The 26,409-nt window shown below is 36.2% G+C and overlaps 3 protein-coding genes across 4 annotated transcripts; 2 read left to right on the forward strand and 1 right to left on the reverse strand.

Moving 5' to 3' along the window:
- Positions 1-344: 344 nt before the first annotated feature.
- LOC111887710 (toll/interleukin-1 receptor-like protein) lies at positions 345-11,797 on the forward strand. The gene is made up of 2 exons (XM_052765197.1): positions 345-1,067; positions 11,605-11,797. The coding sequence occupies exons 1-2, from the start codon at positions 547-549 to the stop codon at positions 11,612-11,614; spliced, it is 531 nt and encodes a 176-aa protein (XP_052621157.1). The 5' UTR covers positions 345-546; the 3' UTR covers positions 11,615-11,797.
- On the forward strand, positions 1,061-7,286 carry LOC122194403 (disease resistance protein RPV1-like). The gene is made up of 3 exons (XM_042896419.2): positions 1,061-5,612; positions 5,719-6,576; positions 6,760-7,286. The coding sequence occupies exons 1-3, from the start codon at positions 5,418-5,420 to the stop codon at positions 7,117-7,119; spliced, it is 1,413 nt and encodes a 470-aa protein (XP_042752353.1). The 5' UTR covers positions 1,061-5,417; the 3' UTR covers positions 7,120-7,286.
- Positions 11,798-15,637: 3,840 nt separating the features above from the next.
- LOC111887681 (uncharacterized) lies at positions 15,638-19,165 on the reverse strand. Of its 2 annotated transcripts, XM_023883856.3 has the most exons (15): positions 18,931-19,165; positions 18,441-18,568; positions 18,281-18,352; positions 18,094-18,207; positions 17,922-17,990; positions 17,770-17,826; positions 17,629-17,682; positions 17,490-17,552; positions 17,250-17,312; positions 16,986-17,150; positions 16,716-16,871; positions 16,418-16,498; positions 16,261-16,322; positions 16,058-16,178; positions 15,638-15,951 (listed from the first exon to the last, which is right to left on the reverse strand). In XM_023883856.3, the coding sequence occupies exons 1-14, from the start codon at positions 19,106-19,108 to the stop codon at positions 16,082-16,084; spliced, it is 1,359 nt and encodes a 452-aa protein (XP_023739624.1). In that variant the 5' UTR covers positions 19,109-19,165; the 3' UTR covers positions 15,638-15,951; positions 16,058-16,081. The 2 variants fall into 2 exon arrangements, with proteins under 2 accessions (XP_023739624.1, XP_023739625.1); XM_023883857.3 differs by lacking the exon at positions 16,986-17,150.
- Positions 19,166-26,409: the final 7,244 nt, after the last annotated feature.

The raw sequence follows: 26,409 nt of genomic DNA on the forward strand, positions 1-26,409 counted from the left end.
TTTATTTTTATTATAACTCTAAATATAAATTAAAAAATAATAATATGATAATGTAATAAAAGAGAGTCCATTATCCTTAATGGAATTGGGAACTAAAGTAGCAAAAAAACCTATTATTCCTAAATAATTTGAATTGTTGTTCCATTGCCTCACCTCTGTTTCAACAATTGAGTTTTTTTTTACCAACCCAAAATCTCTTTTTCTTTTCTTTCTTTTTCTTTATAAGGTAGGTCCTTAGAAAACCTTTAGGTAGTTCCTCAATGTCTTGGTATAGAATTTCTATTATTATTTATAAAATTAGGTGGGTCATATGACCCACCTTAGCCATGCATAAACTCGCCACTGTGTGTACACAAGATTATTTCGAGTATAAATTAAAAATGGTATATGGCTGATTTTATGGAACATATTTTAATATCAAAGAAGTAGGTAAAAGTCTACATGATCATTATTAGATTTAACTTCATTACAAGTCCTCCTCGCCTGGGATTAAATCCATGATGTCTTTCTAATACATCATGTCTTTCTAAGCTTTTATTATTGATCATGGTTATTCTCAATCAAATTCAAGGGTCCTTATCGCCTTCCCCAACCAAGTATGACGTTTTTCTAAGTTTCAGAGGTGTTGACACTCGTAATAGTTTCATTGATCACCTTCACAAGGCATTGTTGGATGCCAATATCAATACCTTTTTAGATGAAGAAGAGATCCAAACAGGAGAAGATCTTAAGCCAGAGTTGGAGAGCGCAATCAAAGCTTCCAAGGCCTCCATTATTGTGCTATCCAAGAATTATGCTTCTTCAACATGGTGCCTTGATGAACTGGTATTGATCCTTGAGCTACGTAGGAACTATAAACATATTGTTATCCCAATCTTCTACCATGTGGAGCCCACACATGTTAGGAAGCAACAAAGCAGCTTTGGAGATGCTATGGCTAAGCATAAACACAGGATGGAAGCAGAAATAGATGTGCAGAAGAGAAATCAACAGGCATATAAGATGGAGTTATGGAAGGAAGCCCTTGTGGAGGTTGTTGATTTGAAAGGAATGGATGCAAACGGCTGGTAATTAATCAATCTTGCTAATATTTCCACAAGTTTTCCATCACTTTTTGTTTAATTAACATCGTCTTTTTGACATTTCTTGTGTTAAACGCTACTTAAAAAAAGTTGATAGTCGCTGTTAACCAACCAACTATTTTGTTTTATCATCACTAAGCTTTTTTTGTTGCGTGGTGTAGGTCCTTAAACTTTTTAAAAAATGTGTCAAAAGTTAATATTATTCCATAATTGAAGGGGGTCATTGACATTCAGTACGTTTTGGTCAACAGAACTTGTTCAGGTGGCGCTTATATGACATGTACATCACTTTTATTATTTATCAGGATAACATTGTTTTAAAAATAAAGTATTTAATTATAGTATCGTCAAATCACCAACACCAACAAACGGATTTTATTGCATAAAATGGAAACAACTTTTTTTTTTTTTAATTTTTGTTTTTACCTGCTTGAAAAGGTCATTTTACAATTTTATATTTTTTCTCCAAGTTCTAAATTTTGTTATGTTTTTAGTCCAAACTTTTATTTTTTTACAAATTCTGTTGAAAATTAGTTTTTCTTTACAAATTCACTTTTAAAAGACTTTTTTACAACTTTTATTGAACTTTTTATAAACAAAAATTTACAAATTTTTGTCCAACCTTTTCTTTTCCTTTGGCAAATTGTTAGCCCATTGTAACCTCTTCCATTGCCTATTTTACAAAGATTAATATCACAAACTCTGGTACATACTTTTGTACATTTGTTTATTTTATTCTATGCGTAAACTTTAGATAATGGGAGTTTACTCAGTGATTAGTTAATCAAATAAAATATAAAGTTAATTTTCTTGAAGTGGTTCTAATGTTGTCATTGCAATTACTATTTAGTCGAGAAACGATGTTCATTCAAGAGATTGTCATGAACATTAGCAGTAAATTAGATCAATGCATACGTGGTAAAACCCCACACGTAATTGGGATGCACTCATCGGTTAACACCATCACATCATGGCTAAAAGATAAATCCTCTGACACTACTGACATTCTCACAATATGGGGAATGGCTGGGATTGGAAAGACATCACTGGCCAGATATGTCTATGAAGTGCATTATAATGATTTTGAAAGATGCAGCTTTATTGAAGATATTGGAAGGAGATGTACTGAAACGACCCAAAAATACGACCCAAAAATTTTGTTTTTAATATGATCAAAACTGTGATCAGAGCATCATATAATAAAACCATGCGTGATGTATTCCAAAACATAATAAAATACTATGCGGAAAACTGTATCATACTACATCAGATCAAAACATCTAAATCAATCCCAGGCTAAAGCTGAGGCGGTGGTGTGTGCGATGCCATCATCCCGAGCTCTTCCCTTTGCTTGCGGAAGTACCTGAAACCAAAACTGAAACTGTAAGCACGAAGCTTAGTGAGCTCCCCCAAAATACCACATACCATACAATAACATATAACACATATTGGGCCTTGCCCACTGCATCGGGCCGAAACCCGGAAACTGCATCGGACCGAAATCCGGAACTGACTGGGACCTTGTCCCCTGCATCGGACCGAAGTCCGGAACTAACTGCATCGGACCGAAGTCCGGAACTAACTGGGACCTTGTCCCCTGCATCGGACCGGAGTCCGGAACTAACTGACTGAACATATCATAGCATATCAACTAGCATGAACACATATACTGCATACTACATCGAGCCGTAGCCCGGAACACATAACACGTAACACATAAAACATAGCACATAAATCCTGTCTGAGCCACGAAGGCATCAAACGTTCTAGCTGCTACATCGGACCGAAGTCCGGAAACTACTGCTAACTGGACGGGCCGGCATTGCGACCTTAGACCCGTCCCTACTTGAAGGAAACTCACCTCGTAAACTGGCGGCTGAGTGTGTGTCTCTGAAAGCTACCGGCTGCTGCTCCTGAATCTCCTCGGCTACAAGCCCATGAACACACTCAATCAAATACTAAACACTGCACTTGGGGTAAAAATAACTCTTTTACCCTTGGTCAAAGTCAACTTACTTTTGGGGCTGACTCGCCGAGTTGGATCACCCAACTCGCCGAGTCCTACTCTCACTTCTCAGTTCTACCCGCTGCTACTCGTCGAGTGTGGCATCGACTCGACGAGTACCCTCTTGATCCAAGAACTCAAACAATCTTCATCCGACTCGCCGAGCCGTATGAACAAACTCGACGAGTTGTTCATGATCCTAAGAAGATTGTCTTGGACTCGCCGAGTTGTATGAACAACTCGCCGAGTCCCTCCATCACTGAGTCTACCCTCAACTCGCTGAGTCCACTTTCTAACTCACTGGATTCACTCGACACTGGTCAAAATGAAGGACTCGGGAACTCGCGACCCAACTCGCCGAGTCGTTCTTCCCGACTCGCCGAGTTGCCGCCATGCAACTGATTTTTACTCGATTTTGTTTGAATCCAACGCATACAATTGATAGATCTGAGTCCAATAAGCTGATTTACCACGTAAAGTTTCCAACTTTACGTGCACAACCTCATGAATAAGGGAAATAAGGCTAAAAGATGCATAAAATGGGTAGATCTATGATTAATAAGCAAAGTAACTCCAAAAAGACAGAAGATATGGGCTCTACAACACCCCAACATTCAGATCCAAAGGTATTTCGACTTATTAAGACATTCATGCAAACATAAGGCTTGGAACAAACATCAATTAGCTCTTAGAAGAGCTCTAATGGAAGTTTAAAGCATAAAATAAGAAGGGAACTCCGAAAATACCTCAATAAACTCATATTTGCCCTTGGATCTTTGCAATACAACTCGTTTCCTTGCTTCTTTCTTCTTCTCCTTCTTCACACCTTCACAAAATGGCACCAAATCACTTATAAGCTCTCAAGGGAGGATTAGGGTTTTCTCACTGAGTTCTCAGGGTGAGGGAGGCAAGAATGGGGCTATAAGGTGGTTTAAATAGTGGGCAACCCGGGGATTTAGGGTTTCACCCAGACGGATGGACTCGCCGAGTCCAGAATATGGACTCGCCGAGTCCCCGGCTCACGCGTGCTCGCAGCCGCGACCCTACTCGGCGAGTCAGGCTATGAACTCGCCGAGTTCCTCTTGCAAAACTCACAACAAAGACCAATAAATTAACATACCGGGAACGGGTCGTTACATGTACACAACAAGTGAATACATTGTTTGATTTACAAAAACATCTACTTGTAGACATTCAGAAAGGAAATTTACAAAAGCTACATGACGTCAATTGGTGCACCAATAAGATTGAGAATGTTCTACTCCATAAACGAACACTGCTTGTTCTTGATGGCATTGATAATTTCGAGCAGTTGGATGTGTTAATTGGAACAAAAAGATTTCATCCAAGAAGCAAGATCATAATAACAACCATAGATGGATCGTTGACTGAAAAGAGTGGTTTATTTGGTAAGAATATATCACTCAAGCATATGAAGCACTTGCTTGAAGGATTGGATGAAACCGAATCACTACAACTTTTATGTTTACATGCCTTTAAGTGCAATGATCCCAAGGAACGATACCAAGAATTGTCAAGAAAGGTTGTGAAACATTGTGGAGGACATCCATTAGCACTTAAAGTTATAGGTAGTTCTTTACGCAATGACGATGTGGTTGCATGGGAGGATGCCATAGAGTTTTTGGAGAAAGAACCAAATCCTGATATACAAAAGTTCCTACAAATAAGTTATGATTCTTTAAGATCCGAAAACGAGAAGGAATTATTCAAGCATATTGCTTGTTTTTTCGTTGGAAAAGATAGAGAGTTCACTGAAATGATACTAAAGGAGTGTGGTATCAAGACAACGTCAGGGTTCTCAAAGCTCATTGATACGTGTCTTGTAACTGTTGGACCAAGAAATGAGTTAATGATGCATCAACTACTTCAAGGTATGGGGAGGGACTTAGTTCGTCATGAATCACCTAAGAAGCCATGGAAGCGTAGTCGATTATGGCATCATGATGAATCATATGATGTGTTGAAACAAGATAAGGTAATAGAGGTCAGAGGAGATACATGTGTCCTTATTTTTTTATATATAAATTATTTTGCATTATACATATACATGAATTAATAAGTTAATTTGCTAATGTGTGCATATTTATTTTTCTTGTTAGGGTACAAATAAAATTCAAGGCCTTGTCCTTTCCAAGAAAGTGGTTGAGGATGATACTTTAGGTGGTACAAATACATCCACCAAGGAACTTCCACGGATTCATTGGCTTTGCAACTTTTTCTCAAAGATTTGGTGCTTATTTGTTTGGGTATTCTTATTGTGTTTCTCTCATCATGACAAAGTCGACTTAAGAACAATTGCACTTAGTAAAATGGATAAACTAAGACTACTCCAACTCAACTATGTACAACTCCATGGGTCCTATAAACATTTTCCAAAAGGCTTAAGATGGTTGTCTATGCATGGATTCCCTTTGAGTTACATACCTTTTGACCTACAAATGGAGAAGATGGTTGCTCTTGATATGTCTTATAGCAATCTGCAACAACTTTGGAAGAAGCCAAAGGTATCAAACATCCAAAGCATTAATCATTTAGTTTTCTCAAATGGCTAATATCTGTTAATTTTCTTCAAATGGCTAATATCTTTTAATTTAATGCTAAAATCAATAGTTGCTTCCATCATTGAAGATTTTAAATCTCAGTTTTTCCAAGATTGTGAGAATCGGTGACTTCTCATGGCTACCAGCACTTGAGAGATTGATACTAACAAGATGTGTAAGTCTGGTTAAGGTGTGTGAATCAATCGAGCTATGCAATAAACTTGTTCTCCTTGACGTGAGTTATTGCATTAAGCTCAAAAGGCTTCCAAGAAGCACGAGAAGGTTGAAAAACATTAGAATTCTATTAGTAGGTGGTTGTACAAATCTTTGTGAATATCCACGCCATATGAAAGATATGAAGTCATTAGAAGTTTTGAATGCTAGAGAATTTATCATCAACTCGCAATCATCTCCGTATGCCATTGTGGATGTGATACAAAAAGGTTTAAAAGGTTTTTCACTTTTCAACTCCTTAGTAAGAATATCCCTCAAAAACAACAATTTATCCAACGAGTTATTCCCCATGGATTTTAGCAGCCTGACAAAGTTGAAGGTGTTAAATTTGAGTTGGAATCCGCTAACTTCTTTGAATGTGAGAAACCTTAGTAGACTTGAAGTCCTCTGTTTGGAAGGTTGTCATTACCTAAAGTATGTATCATGTATCAGTATGATCGCATATATGAATATCCATAACTGTAGTTCACTAGAAAAATTAGAATATGAACCGGTGACAAAACCAAATATCAGCTCTTTATCATCTGTATCCGTGGTTGAAATTGAAAGCATGCGCAAGGTACAACCCCTAGCACAAGTGAATGAAAACATAATCCGTAATTTAGGCTGGAAGGATTTAGTAAATGTGAAAAACCAAAATGTGCATATTATAGATGGAATCAGATGGGATACACCGCAGAAACTTCAAGTCCAGGTTCTTCTCTCTCTCTCTAACATATACATACATACATACATACATACATACATACATACATACATACATACATACATACATACATACATACATACATACATGGATCTTAAGCTAATGATGATCTAGAGAGTAGAGACATGAAATTAACTTGGTTTATATTAATTAGACTTCTTGATTTTGCAGATGCTATATGAGCTTGGAATATTTAGCATATTATTCAAGCAAAGAGCGATTCCAGAATGGTTCAGTCAAAGAAGCAAGGGATCATCAATAACATTTATTGTGCCTTCATCTCCTTACAATCTTAGGGGATTAAATGTAGGCTATGTATATACATACTCGCAATATGGTGAATGGGTCGATTTAATTCGTAATAAAACTAAGAACCTCCACCAGAAATATTGTCCTAATTTACAAGTGGTCAGAGTAGACGATGATGAAGAAAGCATAGTATGCATAAGACATTGGGTGATTTCTAATAATGAGATAGAAGAGGGCGACGAGGTTACTGTTGACATTGCACTTACTATGGGGAATGGTTAATGGTAATTGAATGTGGTATAAATCTTGTTTACAACCACAAAGATGATGGTGATAACTCTTTGGCTGTTTACCAGTCATGGAAATAAAATATTTGTGCATATCTACAACACTTTTTGTTAATGATGGAAACAATTACAAGATGTACCACTAGTTTACTTCTGCTCCTGATCCTTTTTAACAGTAAAAATCTATTAATTCCTTGGCTACATTGAGAGAACCGATTTGGAAAACAAAAATACTCGTTAACTTAATAAAGAACAAAAGATAGGTGCATCTCAAAACAAAAGAAAAAATTCAAAACTTTGTTTGCCTTTAAAGCCGGCCCTAATACCCATTTTATTGACCTTCCTAAACCCATAAAGCAAAATTATCTACTGATAAAAGAAGACTCCTAATTAGACTCCAAATTATAATAAGCTAAGATAAATATAAAACATAAAAATATTGAACACTCCATGAACTTTTCTTTTTGCTCCTTTCCTGTACGATTCATATCAATACCCCTTCGCTGAAAATCCACCTTGTCCTCAAGGTGGAAAGTGAACATGCTCATCGGTTTACAGGTTTACATCTTCCTTATCAACCAATAACTTGTTGGGTTTTATCGGGGTAGCGATGACCGGTGCAAATCTGCATTCACAACGAAAACAAAGACCATTGACTCTTTTTATCGGTGAACTCCGAATTTGTCATTCTTTTAAAATGTATTTTGGTTGGTGCTACCCCATATTCTATCTACGCAAACGTATTAGAAGTACCTTGGTTTCTTACTACCTCGGTTGTGGGGAGTGTCCCTGTGAGTTTCGGCAATGTACTGTCTTGCTCTACTGTTAGTTAGCCTGGTTCAACTTATCAACCAGTAATGCTAATTTAATCGTTTATCCGAGCCCCGCAGATTGCATCATTCTCACCGTGTTGTGCAACTTTGTTTTGAACCCCTTAATGAAGGTTCCTTCCAACACCTGTTCTTGAATTCCATCCAACTGTGCCACCAACTATTCAAACATACCAACATACTCACGAGCTGACCCATCTTGTTTAATGGAGAGGAATTGTTCATATAGGTTGCCTTCGTAGGATTGATGGAACTGCTCAGGTAACCTTAGTTCAATCTCCTCCAAACTACAAAACCACCCCCTTTATGCTCGCTTCATCAGTACCATGCCAATACCATCCCCTCTAGGCATAGTACTGCTTCCCTTAGTCTTTATCCCGATGCTGCTAACCCTTGCATATCAAAAAAAAAAATCTTTCTGCTTAGTACACCACTTTGTATGCATTTTCTCCTTCAAATAAGGGCATTTTAAGTTTTCGTAGGCAATAATCCATATCGGGAACCCACCCGCACCCGTAACCATGGCTTGTGATTAGGTAGCTTGTGGTTCCCTATTCCTAGTCCCCACCCGCATATAGCTACATTGGCTCTAGAGTGTATTGTATGAGACCATGTATGCGGTAGTAGGATGTTAGACATGTAAACTAGTGTAGATAGTTGTCTATGTTGATGTGACAACCCGAAATTTCCATTCTGAACAAACCATTTGAAGCCAATAGAAGTAGAACAGTTACAGTGAAAACTCATATTTCGAGTATAAGTTTGGCAGTTTTCAGGATTTTTACACTTAAGGAGATATTAGGATAGTGGATGCACTAAGGTTTTGTGCAACACTGTTATTCCAATACTCTAGGACATTAGAATTCGTTTCAGGAATAAAAATATTTTCTGCCAAAATATCTCAGGACTATAAATAGAATTCTGAACCAAATTGGTTCATTAGTTGAATTCCAATTAGAGAAAAGCCAAAATTCTCTCTCACGGATCTTCGGGTTTTTATCCCAAATTGTGAGTAACTCTTTCTAGTAGTGTTAGAAAGCTTTAAATGTGTTCATAACATAGATTACATAGCTAAATCATTCGATTTAGGAGTTTACTCCCCAAGGTGTTCTTGGGCGGTAAACTCCCGAAACCAAGCCTAGATTGTCCCCCGTGATATACTACTGCCTTGGACTTGTATAGGAGTGTATTAGGGACATGAAATCAACCAAGAATCACCCAAGTTTGGGAGTTCACGACCCAAGAATATCTTAGGCCGTAAACTCCAAAAAGCATGCTCAAAATGGTGCTTTTAAGGCACCTAAGGCTTAGACTTGATTTTAGACATGTACCCTAAAGTGTTTAAAGCCTAGAAAACATAAGGAATCACAAGTATTAAGGATTTTATGGCCAAGACAAGTTCTTGGGTCGTAAACCCCTATAAAGGGGTCAAATGACACCCTAATTCCTTCCTTATGCCTAGAACCCAACATAGATCATAACCTTGAAATGTTAGAGACTTGAAAACACCATAAACACCCTCCCAAGGTAGTTTACAGCCGTAAACTACAAGGGAATATGGTCTCTGGGCCGTAAACTCCTTAAAGGAGTTAATAGGAAGCCCAAACACTTGATTTAGCCTTGAAACAATTCACCACTAGAGTTGTAGTAATTCTAAGCTTCATTTAGTGACCCTAAGGAGAGTTTACGGCTAGGAGTTTACTCCCCTGGGCCTTAAACTCCAAATCATATGGTCATTAGACCTTAAACTCCCATTAGAGGCCTTTCACTCCTTTGTTGCAACCCATTAGCCTCCTAGCACTTGACCAAAAGTGTTTTCCTCGCGTTTAAATGTTTATACTTGTATAATTAGTGTTTTAATCACTAATTATTTATATACATATGTCTTCATATGTAATTAGGATCATTGTGTGTGTCTAAAGTCTTCACTTGACACCAAGCGCTTGTCCGATCCTTCCTTACGATAACAGTTCGTTCAATTCCAGTCACTTACTGCAGGTGAGTTCATACCCCTTAATCAATGTTTTAAATTGTTTTTAAATGTTTTATGGGGGGATACAAGTAGAATTATGCTAATTATTATATCAATCACATGTGATTAATAAGCAGCATTCAAATGCTTGGCTACTCATTAACCGTTTTACCAAACAGTTTCCTTCAAATGTTTTTCATAAACACTTTACGTGTTTAAAAACTCCTTATTACACTGTATATTTTATTCTGTATATTACATTTCAAACTTATTTACAATTGTGTTTCAAACAAATGTTCTTTATACTAAACTGTTTTATCAAACCCGTTCCTTCGAAACCATTTTATAGATCGACATCAAGTCGATCTTTTCTTAGAAAATATTTATGTTCAAAGGTTTTACAAATCTTATTTTATGCTTTTATATTATAAATTGCATGCCTCTATATGTATAGTTATATAATAAATGTTTAAAAGACTTAGGAAGGCTATCCACCCTATTTCCTTTTCGCGCTTGAGATGTGGTCTAGTGGGATATCGGGTACTCGTCCGAAGGTCGTTTAAATATTAGTTATATATCATGTGTACATATATAGTCATAAAAGGTCCTTCCAGTTCATCCCATGCCCTTGGGTAGCAAGGGTATACATCCATGTTCATACGTCCCAGTTAGATTACTAGTAAACTACCATATGGGTAGTTTAGGAAGATACTAGAACTATTACTAGAACGCGATATCATACAATGAGTCAGTTCATTCATGAGTCTATACTTGCTAGATAGAGGGCACATACATTACAGCTAGAACATTTCATTACTATGAGTACATATACAACTATACTAGGAAGAGAACATATACAACGATACTAGAACGAGTACATTACTATACTTGCTAGATAGAGAGAGAACACACATTACAGCTAGCACACGTAGAACATTTCCGTACATTACACTTACATTAATACGTTAATAAAATTGTGATCCACTGTATCGAAGCATGCCTTAAATGTCATGCCCGAGTTGTAGCCAGAGTCTCTTGAAGGGAGAGCGTGAGTTTGCGTATAGATCTATACTGGATTGACTATCCTACACCTTGCTGCTAGCTACAGCGGGACCTGCAGGTCTGCGGGTGCCAAACGTCATACCTTTTTACGACCATTCTTATGTCGTTGTTACCAGTCAATAGTATGGTGCAATTAATCACATGATGCCTTAATATAAATCCGGTTTAAGGTAATTAGTACAGCAGTAGTTCTTATAGCGCTACATTTTAGTACTACATTAATTTTCCCTGTACACATATTTAGTGATCTTTTCACTTAAACTATAAATGTAAAAACTATATTTTGTTAATAATAGTTACACTTGGGAAAATTACACACTTTTACATGACACGAACATTTAGAACAGTTAAGTCTTGGTAGAAGACTACATTGAGAACAGTTAGGTCTTGGTAGAAGACACCCTTATATAATAGTAGGAATCATTGGGATTTCTAGAGTTTTTCAAACGTTTACAGTTGTTTTACAAACATTTTCATACTTACAGTTCATATACATTTACAATACTTACAATTTATTTACTTACAAATTCTGACATACAAATTAAGACACTAAAATACTTATGATCTCACCAGCTTTAAAGCTGATACTCGCTTTCAAAATTACTTGTATCCTCAGGTCATCATAGACAGGTACCGATGCAAGGAGAAGGGAAGATGGAGCTTGTTCAAGACTCATCTTTCATTTTGATTTATGCTTTAGTGTTTATCAAAATTTGACAGAACACTTGTATAATAATTATATTATTAATGCAATGGATGATGTTGTTGCTTGTTTACTACTTTTCATTGTTGTGATACTGTACATGACGTCCTCCGCCCCAGAACGTTTCCGCCGTTCTTGGTTTTGGGGTGTGACAGTTGATGTTCTTGTTTGATTGTTTGCTTGCTATATATATGTCAACATATCTGATGGTGGGTTGTGGTGGTCTTGCTCTGTACGGTAGGCCAAGATACTCGGGCGGGCCAACAGTGTGTTTTAGGTCAGGTGCATACCAGTTGTATGTTGTAAGCATAGGAGGCAGGCTAGTCATGGACTGAAGGCCGGTATTGTGCATTCAGGATAGTGGTCCAGGTGTACTCTAAGTCTCGCGAGGTAGTCCAGTTGACTAAAGGTTCGTGTGTGCATGCATTGTATGTATATTGTGGTGTGTGGTATTTTGGGGGAACTCACTAAGCTTCAGCTTATAATTTTGGATTTAATGTTTTCAGGTACTACCGATGATCGTGGGAAGGCAAAGATGTGAATGTACACATTCATCTGCAGCATTGGAGTTTCACATTTAACCTATATCATTCATGTTTTCATATAATTATATTACGAACAAATAAGTTTTCTTAACTTGGGTTTTATGAAAATGGTGTTTTTATCTTAAATAAAAATGAAGAATTTATTTGTGAAAATGGGACGTTACACCCTTCTTCGTAGAATCTCTAAATCGGACAATATACTGTACTTGATGTTGTCGTTTGTAGGGCTTTCTTTGATCGATATGTTTTTTTTTCTTTTTTGTACTGAATGGCTTTATGACTTTGAATCCATAGAATATGGGCTTGCAACTTTGAGTCCCTAAAATTTAAGGCCTTGCGACTTTGAATCCCTTAAATTTCCATGATTTCGCTTTTGGTTTCACCCTTCCACGTTTTTATGTTTATCCAGAATTTGTCTAATTAACTATCATGTGGAACAAATAGGAATTGAATGCGAAAATGTATCTTCATCTCATCGCATCAATGGAATGGACGTCATTTCTTCATCTTCAAAAGTGATCATAACTACTTCAAGGATTTCTTCATTGGTAAGGCGATTTAGGGCAAATTAGCATCGATCTACTCTAAACGGTTTATGGGCAAAGTTGCAATTTACACTAAGAATCAAACCATCTTGATGAGAGCCATCAAAGGTTGGCCTCTTTAGCTTTCTTCCTCTAATCAATAAAAAATATTTATATTTGTAGTTTTGTTGAAATTCTTAAACATAACTCATATTCCATGGAAATAAGAGACACATCTTTGGATTTCCCACTCATGAATCTACTCAATCGGTGAAGGTTGAGGTCTTCAATCCCGCGAAGGGACGTCGATCTAAATTCTTTTAGATACATAACATTTATTTTTTCGATCGATATAAGCTGGGGAAGGAATTTCTGAGGGTGTCATTGTCGATCCATTTATCTACCCAGAATAATGTATCATTTCCCACATTAGTTTGCTTTTTTTATAACTTCTCCAATTAGGATGCCAATTTTCGCTAAATCTCCCTTGATGCCTCCTATATTGTTCCAACCCCCAACTATTGACCTTGACATACATTCATCATGCTTTAAATAGAGGTTGAGTATCCTTTAATAATGCAACTCCATAGTGAAGATGAGTCGGTCTTAATACGTCACCACCACTTCACTATAAGTGCAATATTTAGGGCACGAATTGATCCATGTTTAGGGCACAAATTGATCTAACACCAAGCCCCCCACAATCTTTAGGTGCCATTACATTATCATATGATATCCAAGTTCATTTTTGTTTTATTATCGACCCAACACCATAAGAATTGTCTTTGAAACCGCTCAAGGGTGTTAATTACACCCACAAGAGCAATAAAAAGTGAAAAGAAATAAGTAGGAAGATTACCAAATATTGACTTAACTATGGTAAGTCTCTCACGAAATGATAAGGTCTTCGATTTCCAAGATGAAAGCTTAGATTGGAACCTCTCAATTATCGGCTTCCAATTCTTCTTGAGGTTCATGTTTGCCCCCACAGGAACACCAAGAAAGGTAAATTGAAGGGTAGTCGATTCACATCTAAGGAGAGAGGCCCACCGATTGGTTTTGTTCATTGAAGCCCCAATACCTAAAACTTTGGACTTATGAAAATTAACTTTTAGACCGGATGAGACTTAAAAGAAACGAAGGATTCGGGCTAAGTTCTTGATGTTGCTTTCGGACCATTCCCCCACAAAAAGGCGTCGTCGGCATAGAAAATATGGGATATATAGTTTTTCATTATGGGAAATTTTAAACATTTGAATATACATTTTTCACAAGTCGTCTTCATGGATCGTATTGCCTAATGCCTTTGGAAATAGAAAGTTCATTGTCGGTGCCCCGTTAACAAGAATCGATGCTCTGGAGGATGAAAGACACCCATTGATCCACATACGTCATTTGAAGCCATAACCTATTTGCATGAGAATAGAATCAAGGTACTTCCAATTAATTGAATCAAACACCTTATCGAAATCAATTTTAAATAAAGAACTTTTCGCTTTGGTTTTTTCACCCAAGAGCATACTTCATTAACAATATGAGGTTTGTCAAGGATGTTCCGACCCTTCATAAAAGTTGATTGTACCTTGTCAATATTGTGCCTAATAACCACTTTTAGACATATAGCGAGAAACTTGGCAATGATCTTGTATACACATTCAATAAGAATAAGACTGATTGGACCGTAGTCACTGAGTTTGAGTGGATCCTTGATTTTTAGGGCAACAATGATAAATGATGAGTTACATCCCCTGATGATTTTCCTATATCTCTTGAAGTGCTTCACAAAAGCCACAATATCGGTTTTTAACAACCCCTAAGAAGTTTTTATGAATTGGAAACATCTCGTTTGGGAGCCTTTTTGTTACCGCACGCCCAAACAGCCAAATTTGATCAATTCCAAGGAAATTAGGGTTTCTAAGTTCAAACTAATCTCAGGGCCATTTTCCATGAACTTATTCTTAAATAATCTAAAGACTTTTCAGTTTATCACACCAACCTTAGTGTTCTATTTATCATTAATTATGAGCCCCACGTATTCGATTCTTCATGTTCTTGTTACCATACCCATGAAGGGAAAAAAAAGTATTTTCGTCACCATTAACCGCCATCTTTATACAAGACTTTTTTTTTAAGTCGAGTATCACTACCTTTTCCAGTTTAATAATTTGTTGGTGATCGCTTCTTTGTTCTGCCATCTCCAAATCAGAAAGCAATATGGACTACAAAATTGTATCTAGCTCATCAACCCATTGTTTTAATTGTTTCGTATCACGAACCCCTTGGGATGATCAAGGCCCTCCGGTTCTTGATTTCATTTTTTAAGTGTCGTGACTTCTAACTAATTCATCTTATTTATACAACTCTCTAACCCATTAAAATCTCCACATGATAAATTGACTAATGTACCCTTACCATTTAAATAAAGTGCAATAACATAAATGCCCCTCATCTTATTTCTGTATGCTTTCCCTAGTCTTGTTTTCATGCCTTGCACTATGGTCCGTGTTCATCATTTGATAATCATTGGTTTGAAGACTGTTGCTCAATTTGCATTCCATAGAGAAAAGAAAAGTGAGCTTCACTGAACTAAGGAGCCTCACTCAAACCATAATTAGACCCAAATTGATGTATAAGCGTTCCATTAAATCAAATCCAATAATTCAAATTCTTAAGACAAATGGCACGCAAGACTTATATTAAACAGCTATTTTTCTACATAAATTTCAACAAACAAATTAAAATTTGTGCAAATAAGTCTCTCATTTCGTATCCATTTTCAATATGGAATCTTTATTTTAACAAGTTGGACTAAAGAGTAGAATAGCAAATTAGCAACTAACACAAGATTTAATACAAGCAACAGAAAACTAAAAGTAATTCCACAAACAGCACCCGATTTATAAAACATTAGCAACTTTCTTCTACAAACCTATATATCATTATCTTATAAAGATAAAAATAGTTGCTATTTTAGCCTTATACCCTTTTATGTCATATACCATTGAAACCAAAGTTCAAGATGTTATCACAGGTCAACAAGATATGAGGGCAAAAAGGACATTTATATTGATTACCACCATCATTTTCCAAATCTTTTTGTATTTGTAAACATTCAAGTCTATCAAGTATTAACATACTAGTGATTCCTCATTGTGTGGCATTGGAAGCTTTTCCATGGCCCTAGATTGTATCTGTTTCAAAAAAAGACAAAATGATCAAGCTGTCTGGATAAATGACAGTGTCAGTGTCAGTATCAGTGAAACAGGGACGTATTTGTAAATTAACAAAAAAACATACAACGGATTAAAGAAGGTTGTAGAACTATTTTGAGGTGCTTGTTTTGTCTTGATGCACACGTTTTGCCCTACGGCGTGTATGGCTTGTATGGGAATTACGCGATCGCTTTTTTGACTTTTTACTGCCAAAAAAAAATCAAAAATAAAAAATAAAAAATCAAGAACCACATTTGAATAAACATTTGTAAAAGCAATAACACAAACCTGAATAAAGATGACACCATAGTAAGTAGAACCATCACAGGGAAAACCATTAAAGCGGATGCCTAAATTAATAACATAATAATCTCATTAACTATAAAATTATATAAACTATTTTTATAAAAATAATCACATTACTTAAATACTTCAAAACACATACCATAAACCACACAAGTTCATTAGTTGCAAAGGCACGTGTAATTTCATTTTGCTTCATCACTTCATGTATGTTACCTCGTACCTTCCGAAATAAAATCCACGTCATCAATAATTATAAATAAAAAATAAATAAATATTACATTCTTTTTCCTTCCAACATATAATCAAACTAACCCTAAATTATATATTCAACTAAGTCTCCACTTAACCCATGGTTAGGCTACAAAACACAAGGTTAAATGACATAACAACAAACAAAAGGGTAAAATTGTCATTTAAAAAAAAAAGCAGAATGTTACCTGTCGATGGTATTTTAGGGCGTATTTGGAGAGCCTTTTATAACCACGGAGTAATTTCTTGGAGTAAGGTTTTAAAAAGATGTGTGTTTTATAAACATAAGGTTTCAGTGTCTTTGAAAGCCAATTGACATAAGGTTTTGTAAACTTCTTGACTTCCTGTAAAGATATACAACACATGGTAAATGTTATCCCGGTTTTTAAATTTTATACATAAATAAAAAAGAAAAATAACAAAATGAAATGATTGGGTAAATTTTACAATAACAAGACCTTGATGTAAGGATCCAAAATGGTTTTTATATTGGTAATTTGAGACTGTAATTTTTTCATGGATACATGGTAAATTTCAATAGTCTTGAAAGTAAATTTTTGTGCATGTGGTTCCATATTTGTCACTAATGTAAGCCATTGTTCCTTGATAATAGGAATCCATTTCTGTATATAAAAAAAAAGATAACCATAAATAGATCAATCAAGATGTAAACTAATATTAATAATAAAAGATAAATGAAAAAAAAAGAAAAAAGTTCTTACTGTGTGAACCATATCAATGTAGGGCCATGTCCACCTTTGAACTTGAGTTTGTGTTTCCATTGCCTAAAAAATTTCATAATATTAATAATATAACTTTAAAGATATTATTAATATTAGTTTTGCACTATTTTAATTTTTAAGTCTGTTTATCATGTGAAAACAGTGTTACAACTTACAACAATATCAGAAAGTAATTATATAATATGAAAGAAAAAAGTTATAGTAAAAATTCTAGAAAACCTTTTGAAATGCAACATCAAGAGCTGGTTTTCCATACACATTCCAATGAGTCACCATGAAAGACTGCATATTGAGAAAAATAAGAAATAGAAATGTTTTTTTTTCATTTATTTTAAAGCAAAAGGAAATGGGAATATACCTGAAAATGAATTAAATGAACTGCTAGCCATGGTGGAAGCCATGAATCATGGACCTGATGCATAAACATTTTTTTAAATAACAAAAATATATAATGAAAGTACATTGTTATTTTTTTTTTTTGTATTTCAATTTCATATACCTCTGCAAGTTCTTTTGAGAAGCGTGCAGCTTTAAATTGGACTCTGATTCTTTCTTCCTATAAACATATTGGAGTCTTTGAAATTTTGTAAAAGTAGCCAAAGTTTTTAAAAAAAAAAAGATAAAAAAAAAAAAAGTAGAGTTTTAGAAAACCTCAGCTTTCTTTAGAGCAAGTTCTGTTTTATGGATTCTAATCTTTTGTTCTTCGTTTGTCCTCTGAAGCTGGAAATAAAGATAAATTTATACAAAGAAAATTTTATACATATATAATAAGAAATAATACAAGTAGAAATAACTGATTATAATAATAATAATTCATGGGTACCTTCACAAGTTTCTCATTTAATTCTGCAATTTTTGTTTCAGCAACATGTATTCGAGCTTCAAGTGCATCTTTTTTTGTGTTTTGTTTTGCTATTTCAATTCTAAGATCTTCAACCTATTGAAAAAAGAAAATTAATTTAGGAATTGGACAATGAGATTATATCTTTTGATGATATTATGAACATCACCTGCTTTTCAAGTTCACCAGCTCTTGCATGAGCCTCACCCATTTGTTCCTTTGCATCAAAAGATTCCTTTTTCTGCAAAAAGAAATGGAAGTATCATGTATTGATACATCAACTTGATAACTTAAGATGCAAACAATAACTAATATTGTTGGAAAATGACCTGGAGAGATTGAATTTCACTACGCAAGGAGGCCAAACTGTTTGATTTCTCAAGAACATTTGTTTCCAGTTGTTTGATTCTTTCATCTTTGGAGTTAATTTCACGGCTCCTCTCATCAATGCTGGATTCTGAGGATGAAATCCTTGGAAAAATGAATACATTTGTGCAGAAATTGTAAATAAACTCTCATTTCCATGGTACTTTTATAAGAAGAAGATGCAAACGAATTGATAGTCATTTGAAAATGGTTGAATAAGACTGTAAATGTTAGAGCATACAAGAAATGATACAGAGATAAACGTTATAGTTCATACCATCAGTTAAGAAACACATCTTACAGCTATAGGAAAAAGGAAAACCTAGAAACGATATCATCCATAATCACCAGCCTTTTACCAAAATCTAAGTAAATCAATTTTCGGAGTTCATTGTACATAACGAAAATGCTCTGTAACGTTGAAACACGAAATTGAGAAGATAGAAGCGAGACCTAAATTGAGAATCTTTGATAGGAGCTGTTCGTGCTTGATTTTGAGAGATGAATCGTCCGACTGGTCTACTTCGTAATCATGAAGGGTTTCTGAAGATGCAAAGAGGACGAGAATTAGGGTCATACAGAAGAATAGCCGTCGTTTTGGGGCCGCCATTGGAGTAAAATTCGAGCTCATAAAATGAAAGGAAATTTTTTTGCTTCCCGATTTTATAGTACTGGGAAAAGGGGGGAAAGAGAAAGACTTCCTTTCCATATATAGAAGAAATTTTTGGAAGAACCAAAAAAATTTGTTTATAAAATAGTTTTTTAAAAACTATTTATTTTTAATTTTTTAATGAGTTTAATCATTTTTTAAAATTCTTTTTAATATATATTTTTATTAAATAAAAATTTTATTTTTATATGTTATTTTATCATTTTTTTTTCATGAAGTTTTCATTAATTTAATTATCACCATATAACGTGTGAGACCACAAACGGTAAGTCTTTTTGTATAGTAAAATTAATTATTTTAAATATTACATCCCTAGATCTAGGGGATATAACATTGATATGCATGATCCGTTGTACTCTATTAAGAAGCTTCACTGCATCCGGCGTGAGGAAACCAAACGTATCAAATGCAAATGGTATGAACACGTGTTGATTTTCCATGCACGGTTTTCTTATTTTTGGTGACTTTGCATGTAGCATTTTTTAAAGCAGCATGTCCCACCGTGAAACCCCCAGCCCTCAAGCCCACGAGAGGGGATACCCCCATAAGGTCCACACATGTATGTTTCCTTCCAACCCATCCTAAAATCAAAATGTCAGCCGGTTTAAGGGTTAACCTTCCTTCTGCCAGGTCAGTCAAGAAATTCACAGGTGCCTCTTTCTTGGCGGAAACTTCGGTATGCTTAAATATGTCAAACATATCGTACCTGTATTTGAACCCCGGGAGTTTTTTACAATGAACTACATGTTCTCCAAATAAGTCCAGACATGTCTTGCGACACAACGGACATATCTCGTCAGCTGCGAATATTTGAATCATGAGTCGATATTTGAGGATAGTACGATACTCCATAGGAGAAATATGTTGGCCAAACCCATCTACAGGGATAGCTAGAAGAAAATCTTGAGCATGTGGTGCACGTAAGCACTGGAAAACCGCTTTCTGTCGAGCCGTCATGTCGAGATGCACTTCCATATCTTGGACAATTTTACAAAGAAAGGCACTCGCCAATGTATTATGGGATTTAAGGGGGCGGTGTCTTTAATAGTAAAAATGCTAAGGTCAATATTTGGAAACTTGTTACGAAGAGAAGCCAAGGCACAATCATAATCAGAATACATACAATATATGTCGTTATCTCGTAAGATGTTATCTCGCAATACCCAAAATTGGGCCCATGATGCAACAAAAGCATATGAGGTAGCCTCTATTGCCGAGTATAAATCCAAACCACCAAACCTAATGGGTAAAGAAGAAATTCACCATTGTATGTCGCCAAAGAAAGGGCCACCACAAACCACAATGTCCTCAATTGCCCCGCGCAACCCATTGTCAAAGAATATTGCCGCCTCTTCCATGTGAACAGTTTGACACGTCCTCAACCCAAAGAAAATCTTAGCAATACCCATACAAGACCGAAGCAGAAGGAGCTTGTAACACCCTAGTATTCAGGTACTTTTAAATTCATCCTTATGGTTTTAATTCAACTCATTTTGGTCCCTGTAATAGAAGGAAGTAGCCATGAGAAGCCCTAGTTGCAATTTTGTAATTTTGGGACAGGAGGAGTACACTAAGCGTACATGAAGGTACATTGAGCATACTAGGGCACGTCCTAGTACGTTGGGCATATACTTATGTACGTTGGGCGTACTTATGTCTGGAGGAAACCCTAAGTTTTAGGGTTTGAGGGGTATTTAAAACATCCTTATGGCTCATTTATCCCCCAACTTCTTCAACCTCCAAAGCCTTAGAGTTGTTCTTGCAAAACCCTAGCCCCTTAGAGTGTGATTTGAGCCTTAAAGTGTCTTCTTGGTGTATCAGCGGATGGAGAAGTTGATGGGTTTTATACAAACAATCCTATATGTGCATGCAACCCTAGTTTCGATTTATGTTTTCTCTATTAGACATACAACAAATGAACACAAATAGGAAACCCTAATATGCATCTAATATTTTCGAAAATCACATATGAAAGATTATATTGCATACCCTTTGTTGCTATATATTAATAACAACCCAAACATGAAGATCCTTGCTTTTGAGAACAAGTAGCATAATTATAGTACCTCTAATGGCTCACAAACACACTAGGATAAGAGGGTGGATATGAGAGAGAGGAAAGGGAGTGAATTGCTCAAAAAATCAGCTCCTTCTAGTGTTTCACAAGGTGTGGTCGAACTCAAGAGCTAAGGGCACTATGTATACTTAAGGCTAGCTAGGGTTTTAAGGTGGAAACCCTACTTCCTTGGGTTAGGGCCTAAGCAAGTCCATGGACTCCCTTACCTTAGGCCTTGGACGAAAATACCTAGAATCTTCTAGGGATTTTCGGCCCTCCCTAATAAGGATGATCAAATGGCCCAAAGCCTCGAGTATCAAATAATTACAAAACAAACCCTGCGCTTTCAGTCCGTTCCTTTAATCCCAAAATTAATTCCAAATTAACTTCTGATTAAATACTTATTAACAATATGATTTCTAATTAATATATTATTCTTATAATATATTAATAAATCATATTTATGCCCCAAATTATCATTCTAAATAATAAATTCAACCTCTCTCTCCAATAGTCATCCTGTCTAGTTACCAGTGTGAAGGCAACCCAAAAGGACCATGCTACCATCAAATCAAGTACATACCAATTACAATTATGGGCTTAGAAACCTAATCCAACAGTCTCCCACTTGGATAAGTCTAATAACTATAATTGCAAGTATGACTTCATAATCTGATTAGCAATCATAGCTCTCAAAAGCCGTTGTTGAACTCTGACTTAGTCAGTTACGTGTCCTTAAGATAAGGGATCATATAATCCTCCGTTATGCAAGATATCATGTAGAAAAAGACATGGAACATAATCATTCTCAATGTCCAACAGTTTTTCCCGATTTCTGATTTGTTTGACAATGAACTTAATTGAACATATCAATTCAGTCATGATCGGGCCCGACACATAAGTCAACACAAAATCATCGAGGGGCCCAAGATATCGCTTTTACCCTCTTAGGATAAAAGGAACAAATAAACTTTGACTTATACGCTTGTACTATTTACTCATCAAATCGTACACAACAACACATTTTATAACGTCAAGTTACTGATGCGTTTACGCATTATCTGTAACGCCCGTAGATCAGGGCTAGTCAATTTAAAGACGATAAGCGTCAAAAATGAGTTTCTGATAGAAGATTATTTAGAATGAATAATCTTAACTAGGTTATAGTATATGTTACAAGGATTCCGTAAATATAAAGAACGTCGAAATCCGAATTATAACGAAGAAGTTATGACCTGTCGAAGTTTCGCGACAGAACCGGCACGACGCTGAATGACGTAAAAAGTGAATTTATGTTAGAGCGATATTTAGCCTTAGCGATCTAAAAGAAAGTCGTAGATTTCGTTAAACCGAGAGCGTGCATAAAAGGAACGCCCAAATCTGACTTCGTATGAGGAAGTTATGATTTTCTAAGTTTCGACTTAGCAGTATGCAGCCCGAATACTCGATTTGAGATCGAGCGGTTTTTAGCCGAAACAATCTAAATGAGAATCGAATATCTCGTTGTTAGTAGCGAAACGATGAAAAGTTAGGCGAGAACGGACGTCAGACGAAGAAGTTATGAATTTATAACGAAGTTTTTCTGTCCCGACCTTCTAAAAATAAATAATAAAAATAAAAGTCAAAATTAGTCGACATAGTCTAAATGAAAGTTATAGAGTATGGTCTGACCTTCGCGTGGATATAAAGAACGTCGAAAACGGAGCTCATATGCGAAAGTTACGCAATTTAGAAGTTCGACGAGTCAATTACGCCCCGCGTACTTAGGCGGATGCAAGTTGCCTGACCGATACTCGAGTGCCACAGATCGACACATGCAGTGACGTCAAAGTACGCCCTGCGTAACCGAGTACGCCCCGCGTACTGAGTACGCCCTGCGTAATTTGAGAGTACGCCTCGCGTAATCCCAGACCCTCAGCCTATAAATAGAACTCGAAATCAGCCATTTTCTCTTGTTCAAACTCTTCACTCTCTCTAAGTTTTGCCTCGATTTGCATGCCAATCATATCCCGAAGCCCCGGTATCATTCCCGAGCCCTGAAGCGAGATCCGAAGCCCCGAGAATCCCGAAGAGCGTTATTCCCGAGCCGAAGCCCTGCCCGCGAGGAGCCGGTTTTTGTGAAGATCTTCCAGATCTACGAAGAGACACTACTTCTGCAAGACGTAGTGCTGTCAGATCATCTTCTGATCAAGTGAGTATATAGTCACTTTCATCTTACACATAAATATGAAGTATTTTATAAAATACGTGTTATGTGTATACATATATATTATTGTTTATATGCGTGAGTGCATAGTACTTTCTTCTAATACATAAATATAAAGTATTAGCTATGAAATACGTGCTAGGTGTTATATATTAATTATCTATTTGAGATGGATTTGGAATTGATGTTTTTATACGGGTGTTAAATGATTTAAATTGTGTTTGTATTTATATCTACAAAAATGTTGGGTAGAACATGGGTAGATGGAATAGTTGGTGACGATGCGACTTTGTGCCTATTTGATAAACCTTGGTGACGATGTGCCTATTGTGTAAACCGTGGTGACTATGAGACGTAGTGCCAATTGTATGAACCCAGGTGACTATGAGACGTAGTGCCTATTGTGTAAGCCCTGGTGACTATGAGACGTAGTGCCAATTGTATGAACCCAGGTGACTATGAGACGTAGTGCCTATTGTGTAAGACCTGGTGACTATGAGACGTAGTGCCAATTGTATGAACCCTGGTGACTATGCGACGTAGTACTTATTGTATAAACCGTGGTAGCAAATGGACTGTGTGCCAGTTCCTCAGGTAAACCCTTAGGAATGAATGAAGAAAGTATAATCGATTCTTAGGGTAAAACCTTAAAGAAGATAATGGGGATGGGTATTTGGGTTGATTGTTGATAATTGAATATAATAAATGTATTATTGTGGGTTGAAAACCCTATATGCTCACCAGGCTCCCAAGCCTGACCCACTCAGTTTTCTTTGTATCACAGGTATCAATACGAAGACATAATTCACTGAGAGAATAAAGGAGATGTAAATCATTAGTGTAAATGAATGTAAGTTCTGTTTATGCTTATGTTCCTGTATTGACGATGACATCCCAAACGTTTTAAAATGAATAAAATACGTTTCTTCGAAAATGTTTTAATAACGTATTTATCATGTTTTTCTGGGGACAAATTCTGCGACACTTTTATTAAAGAAGTACTCTGATTTTTATAAAGCATAAACAAAATCGGTCTTTTCTGGCCGTAAAAATGGGGATGTCACATTATCAATACATAACTCTTGTAAACAACAACTCATATATCTCGGTTTAAATATTATACGATATTATCATCTCACACTCGTGATAAATTCCATGAAGTAATTCAAATGAGCGTGGGTTTAATCCAATACTCAAATCCTATTTCAGGAGTACTCATGAATGTTGCAGCAAACATTTGCTATGTCTAAGCACTTAGACAATCTACAAACCAATTCATGACAGTCTTGCCTCATTACTTACTTCCAAAGAACGATCGACTGTGGATAATTCAAATAATCCAATTATTCAGGAATTAAAACATACAAAACTGAAACATAAAATAAACAATTAATTAAAGATAGTAAACAATTGCTTATAAATAATTCTCCATTGATTAATCATCAAATGTTAATTACATTTATATTGTTACAAGTTTCTAAAATATCTATCAATCACTAAAACTAATATTGTCATTTAGACCAATGCTCCTTGCATGTTGAACGTGCTTAATCCTACTTAAACCCTTTATGAGGGGATCCGTAGGATTCTCTTCTGACGATACCCTCTTGACCACAAGGAGTCCTTCTACTCGATGTCTGATGAAATGGTAGTTTCTGTCAATATGTCTGGATATGTCATGATCCCTTGGTTCCTTGGTTAAGGCAACCGCTCCTTCATTATCATAGAAAATCTCCATGGGCTCCTTTATGGCTGGTACAACTCCAAGGTCTCCAATGAAAATTTTCAACCATATATCCTCCTTCGACGCTTCGCTCATAGCTATGTACTCCGATTCTCACGTTGAATTAACCACGGTCTCCTGCTTGGAACTTTTCCAAGTCACTTCTCCTCCATTTAGGGTAAACACCCAGCCCGATCAAGAGCGGAAGTTATCTTTATCGGTCTGAAAGTTAGCGTCACTATACCTTGTCACTCTCAGGTCATCACTCCCACCAAGTATAAGGACCTAGTCCTTAGTCCTTCGTATGTACTTAAGAATGTTCTTAAATGTTGTCCAGTGAGCTCTACCCGGGTTCCCTTGATATCGGCTAACCATGTTCAACACAAAAGCCACACCAGGGCGAGTACATGTCATAGCATACATGATCGAGCTAACGGCGGAAGAGACTTCTTTCCTTCAAGAAGTTCTACCAGTTGCCAAACCTTCAGCTTCTTAAATTGATTCAACTCTTCATGCATGGCATCCACCCAAATTGGTTTGTTAAGATCCATCTCAACGTTCTTTGGCTCGATTTGGGATATGAAGCACGAATATAGACATTCATTAACATATCCACTATGGCTTCTGGTTTTGACTCCATCCACCAGGGAACCTATAACATTTTCGATGGGATGGTCATGCTGACCCTTGAAGAAATCTCATGATCCACCGCTTGTGAAGAGACTGGAAGATTTGTGATGTTCTCTACCCTGCATGTGGTTGAATCACTTATATCCGATGATCGGAAGTCGTATGAAGTACTCGCCACATAATCATCAGGAATTCTCTCATGAAAGAGAAAATCCATAAAAGTAAAATCAAAAGTTTTTGCAGAGTCAGTGATGACATTTTCAGTAGAGGTGACATTTTCTTCCAGAACCAGTGAATCGTCAGCCTTTTTCATAGATTCAACAGATGTGTCATCATCTATTGGTAGGGGATCTGAAGCACCGTCATTCAAGCTTGTAGGTTCATCCTACAGTATCAATGGCTTAATACGTTTAGTAATGATCACTTATTCTTCATCGTCCCTACTTGATCCACATGAGTTTGGATGGGTACATGATGATGGGTTTGATCCAAAAGAACATCATATGTGCTCATGCAAACCCTAATGCTTGGATCTAAGTTTCTCTATTGTACATGCAATTCATCCAAGTCTTGAAAACCCTAGATCTAGTGAGTATAATTCGGAATTTACATAACAAAAAAGATCTAGATGATTACCTCTTCTTGAA

The sequence above is a fragment of the Lactuca sativa genome, chromosome 7, assembly GCF_002870075.4.
Source record: "Lactuca sativa cultivar Salinas chromosome 7, Lsat_Salinas_v11, whole genome shotgun sequence".
Taxonomy (NCBI): Eukaryota; Viridiplantae; Streptophyta; class Magnoliopsida; order Asterales; family Asteraceae; genus Lactuca; species Lactuca sativa.

Excerpts from the sequence above, each read along its gene's own strand:
- LOC111887710 (XM_052765197.1), top strand. The coding sequence starts at position 547 with ATGGTTATTCTCAATCAAATTCAAGGGTCCTTATCGCCTTCCCCAACC.
- LOC122194403 (XM_042896419.2), top strand. The coding sequence starts at position 5,418 with ATGGATAAACTAAGACTACTCCAACTCAACTATGTACAACTCCATGGG. Across the intron at positions 5,613-5,718 it reads AACTTTGGAAGAAGCCAAAG|TTGCTTCCATCATTGAAGAT; the intron begins GTATCAAACATC and ends TAAAATCAATAG. Across the intron at positions 6,577-6,759 it reads CGCAGAAACTTCAAGTCCAG|ATGCTATATGAGCTTGGAAT; the intron begins GTTCTTCTCTCT and ends TTGATTTTGCAG.
- LOC111887681 (XM_023883856.3), bottom strand. The coding sequence starts at position 19,108 with ATGAGCTCGAATTTTACTCCAATGGCGGCCCCAAAACGACGGCTATTC. Across the intron at positions 16,872-16,985 it reads TTTTGGATCCTTACATCAAG|GAAGTCAAGAAGTTTACAAA; the intron begins GTCTTGTTATTG and ends ATATCTTTACAG. Across the intron at positions 16,323-16,417 it reads ATGAACTTGTGTGGTTTATG|GCATCCGCTTTAATGGTTTT; the intron begins GTATGTGTTTTG and ends TTATTAATTTAG.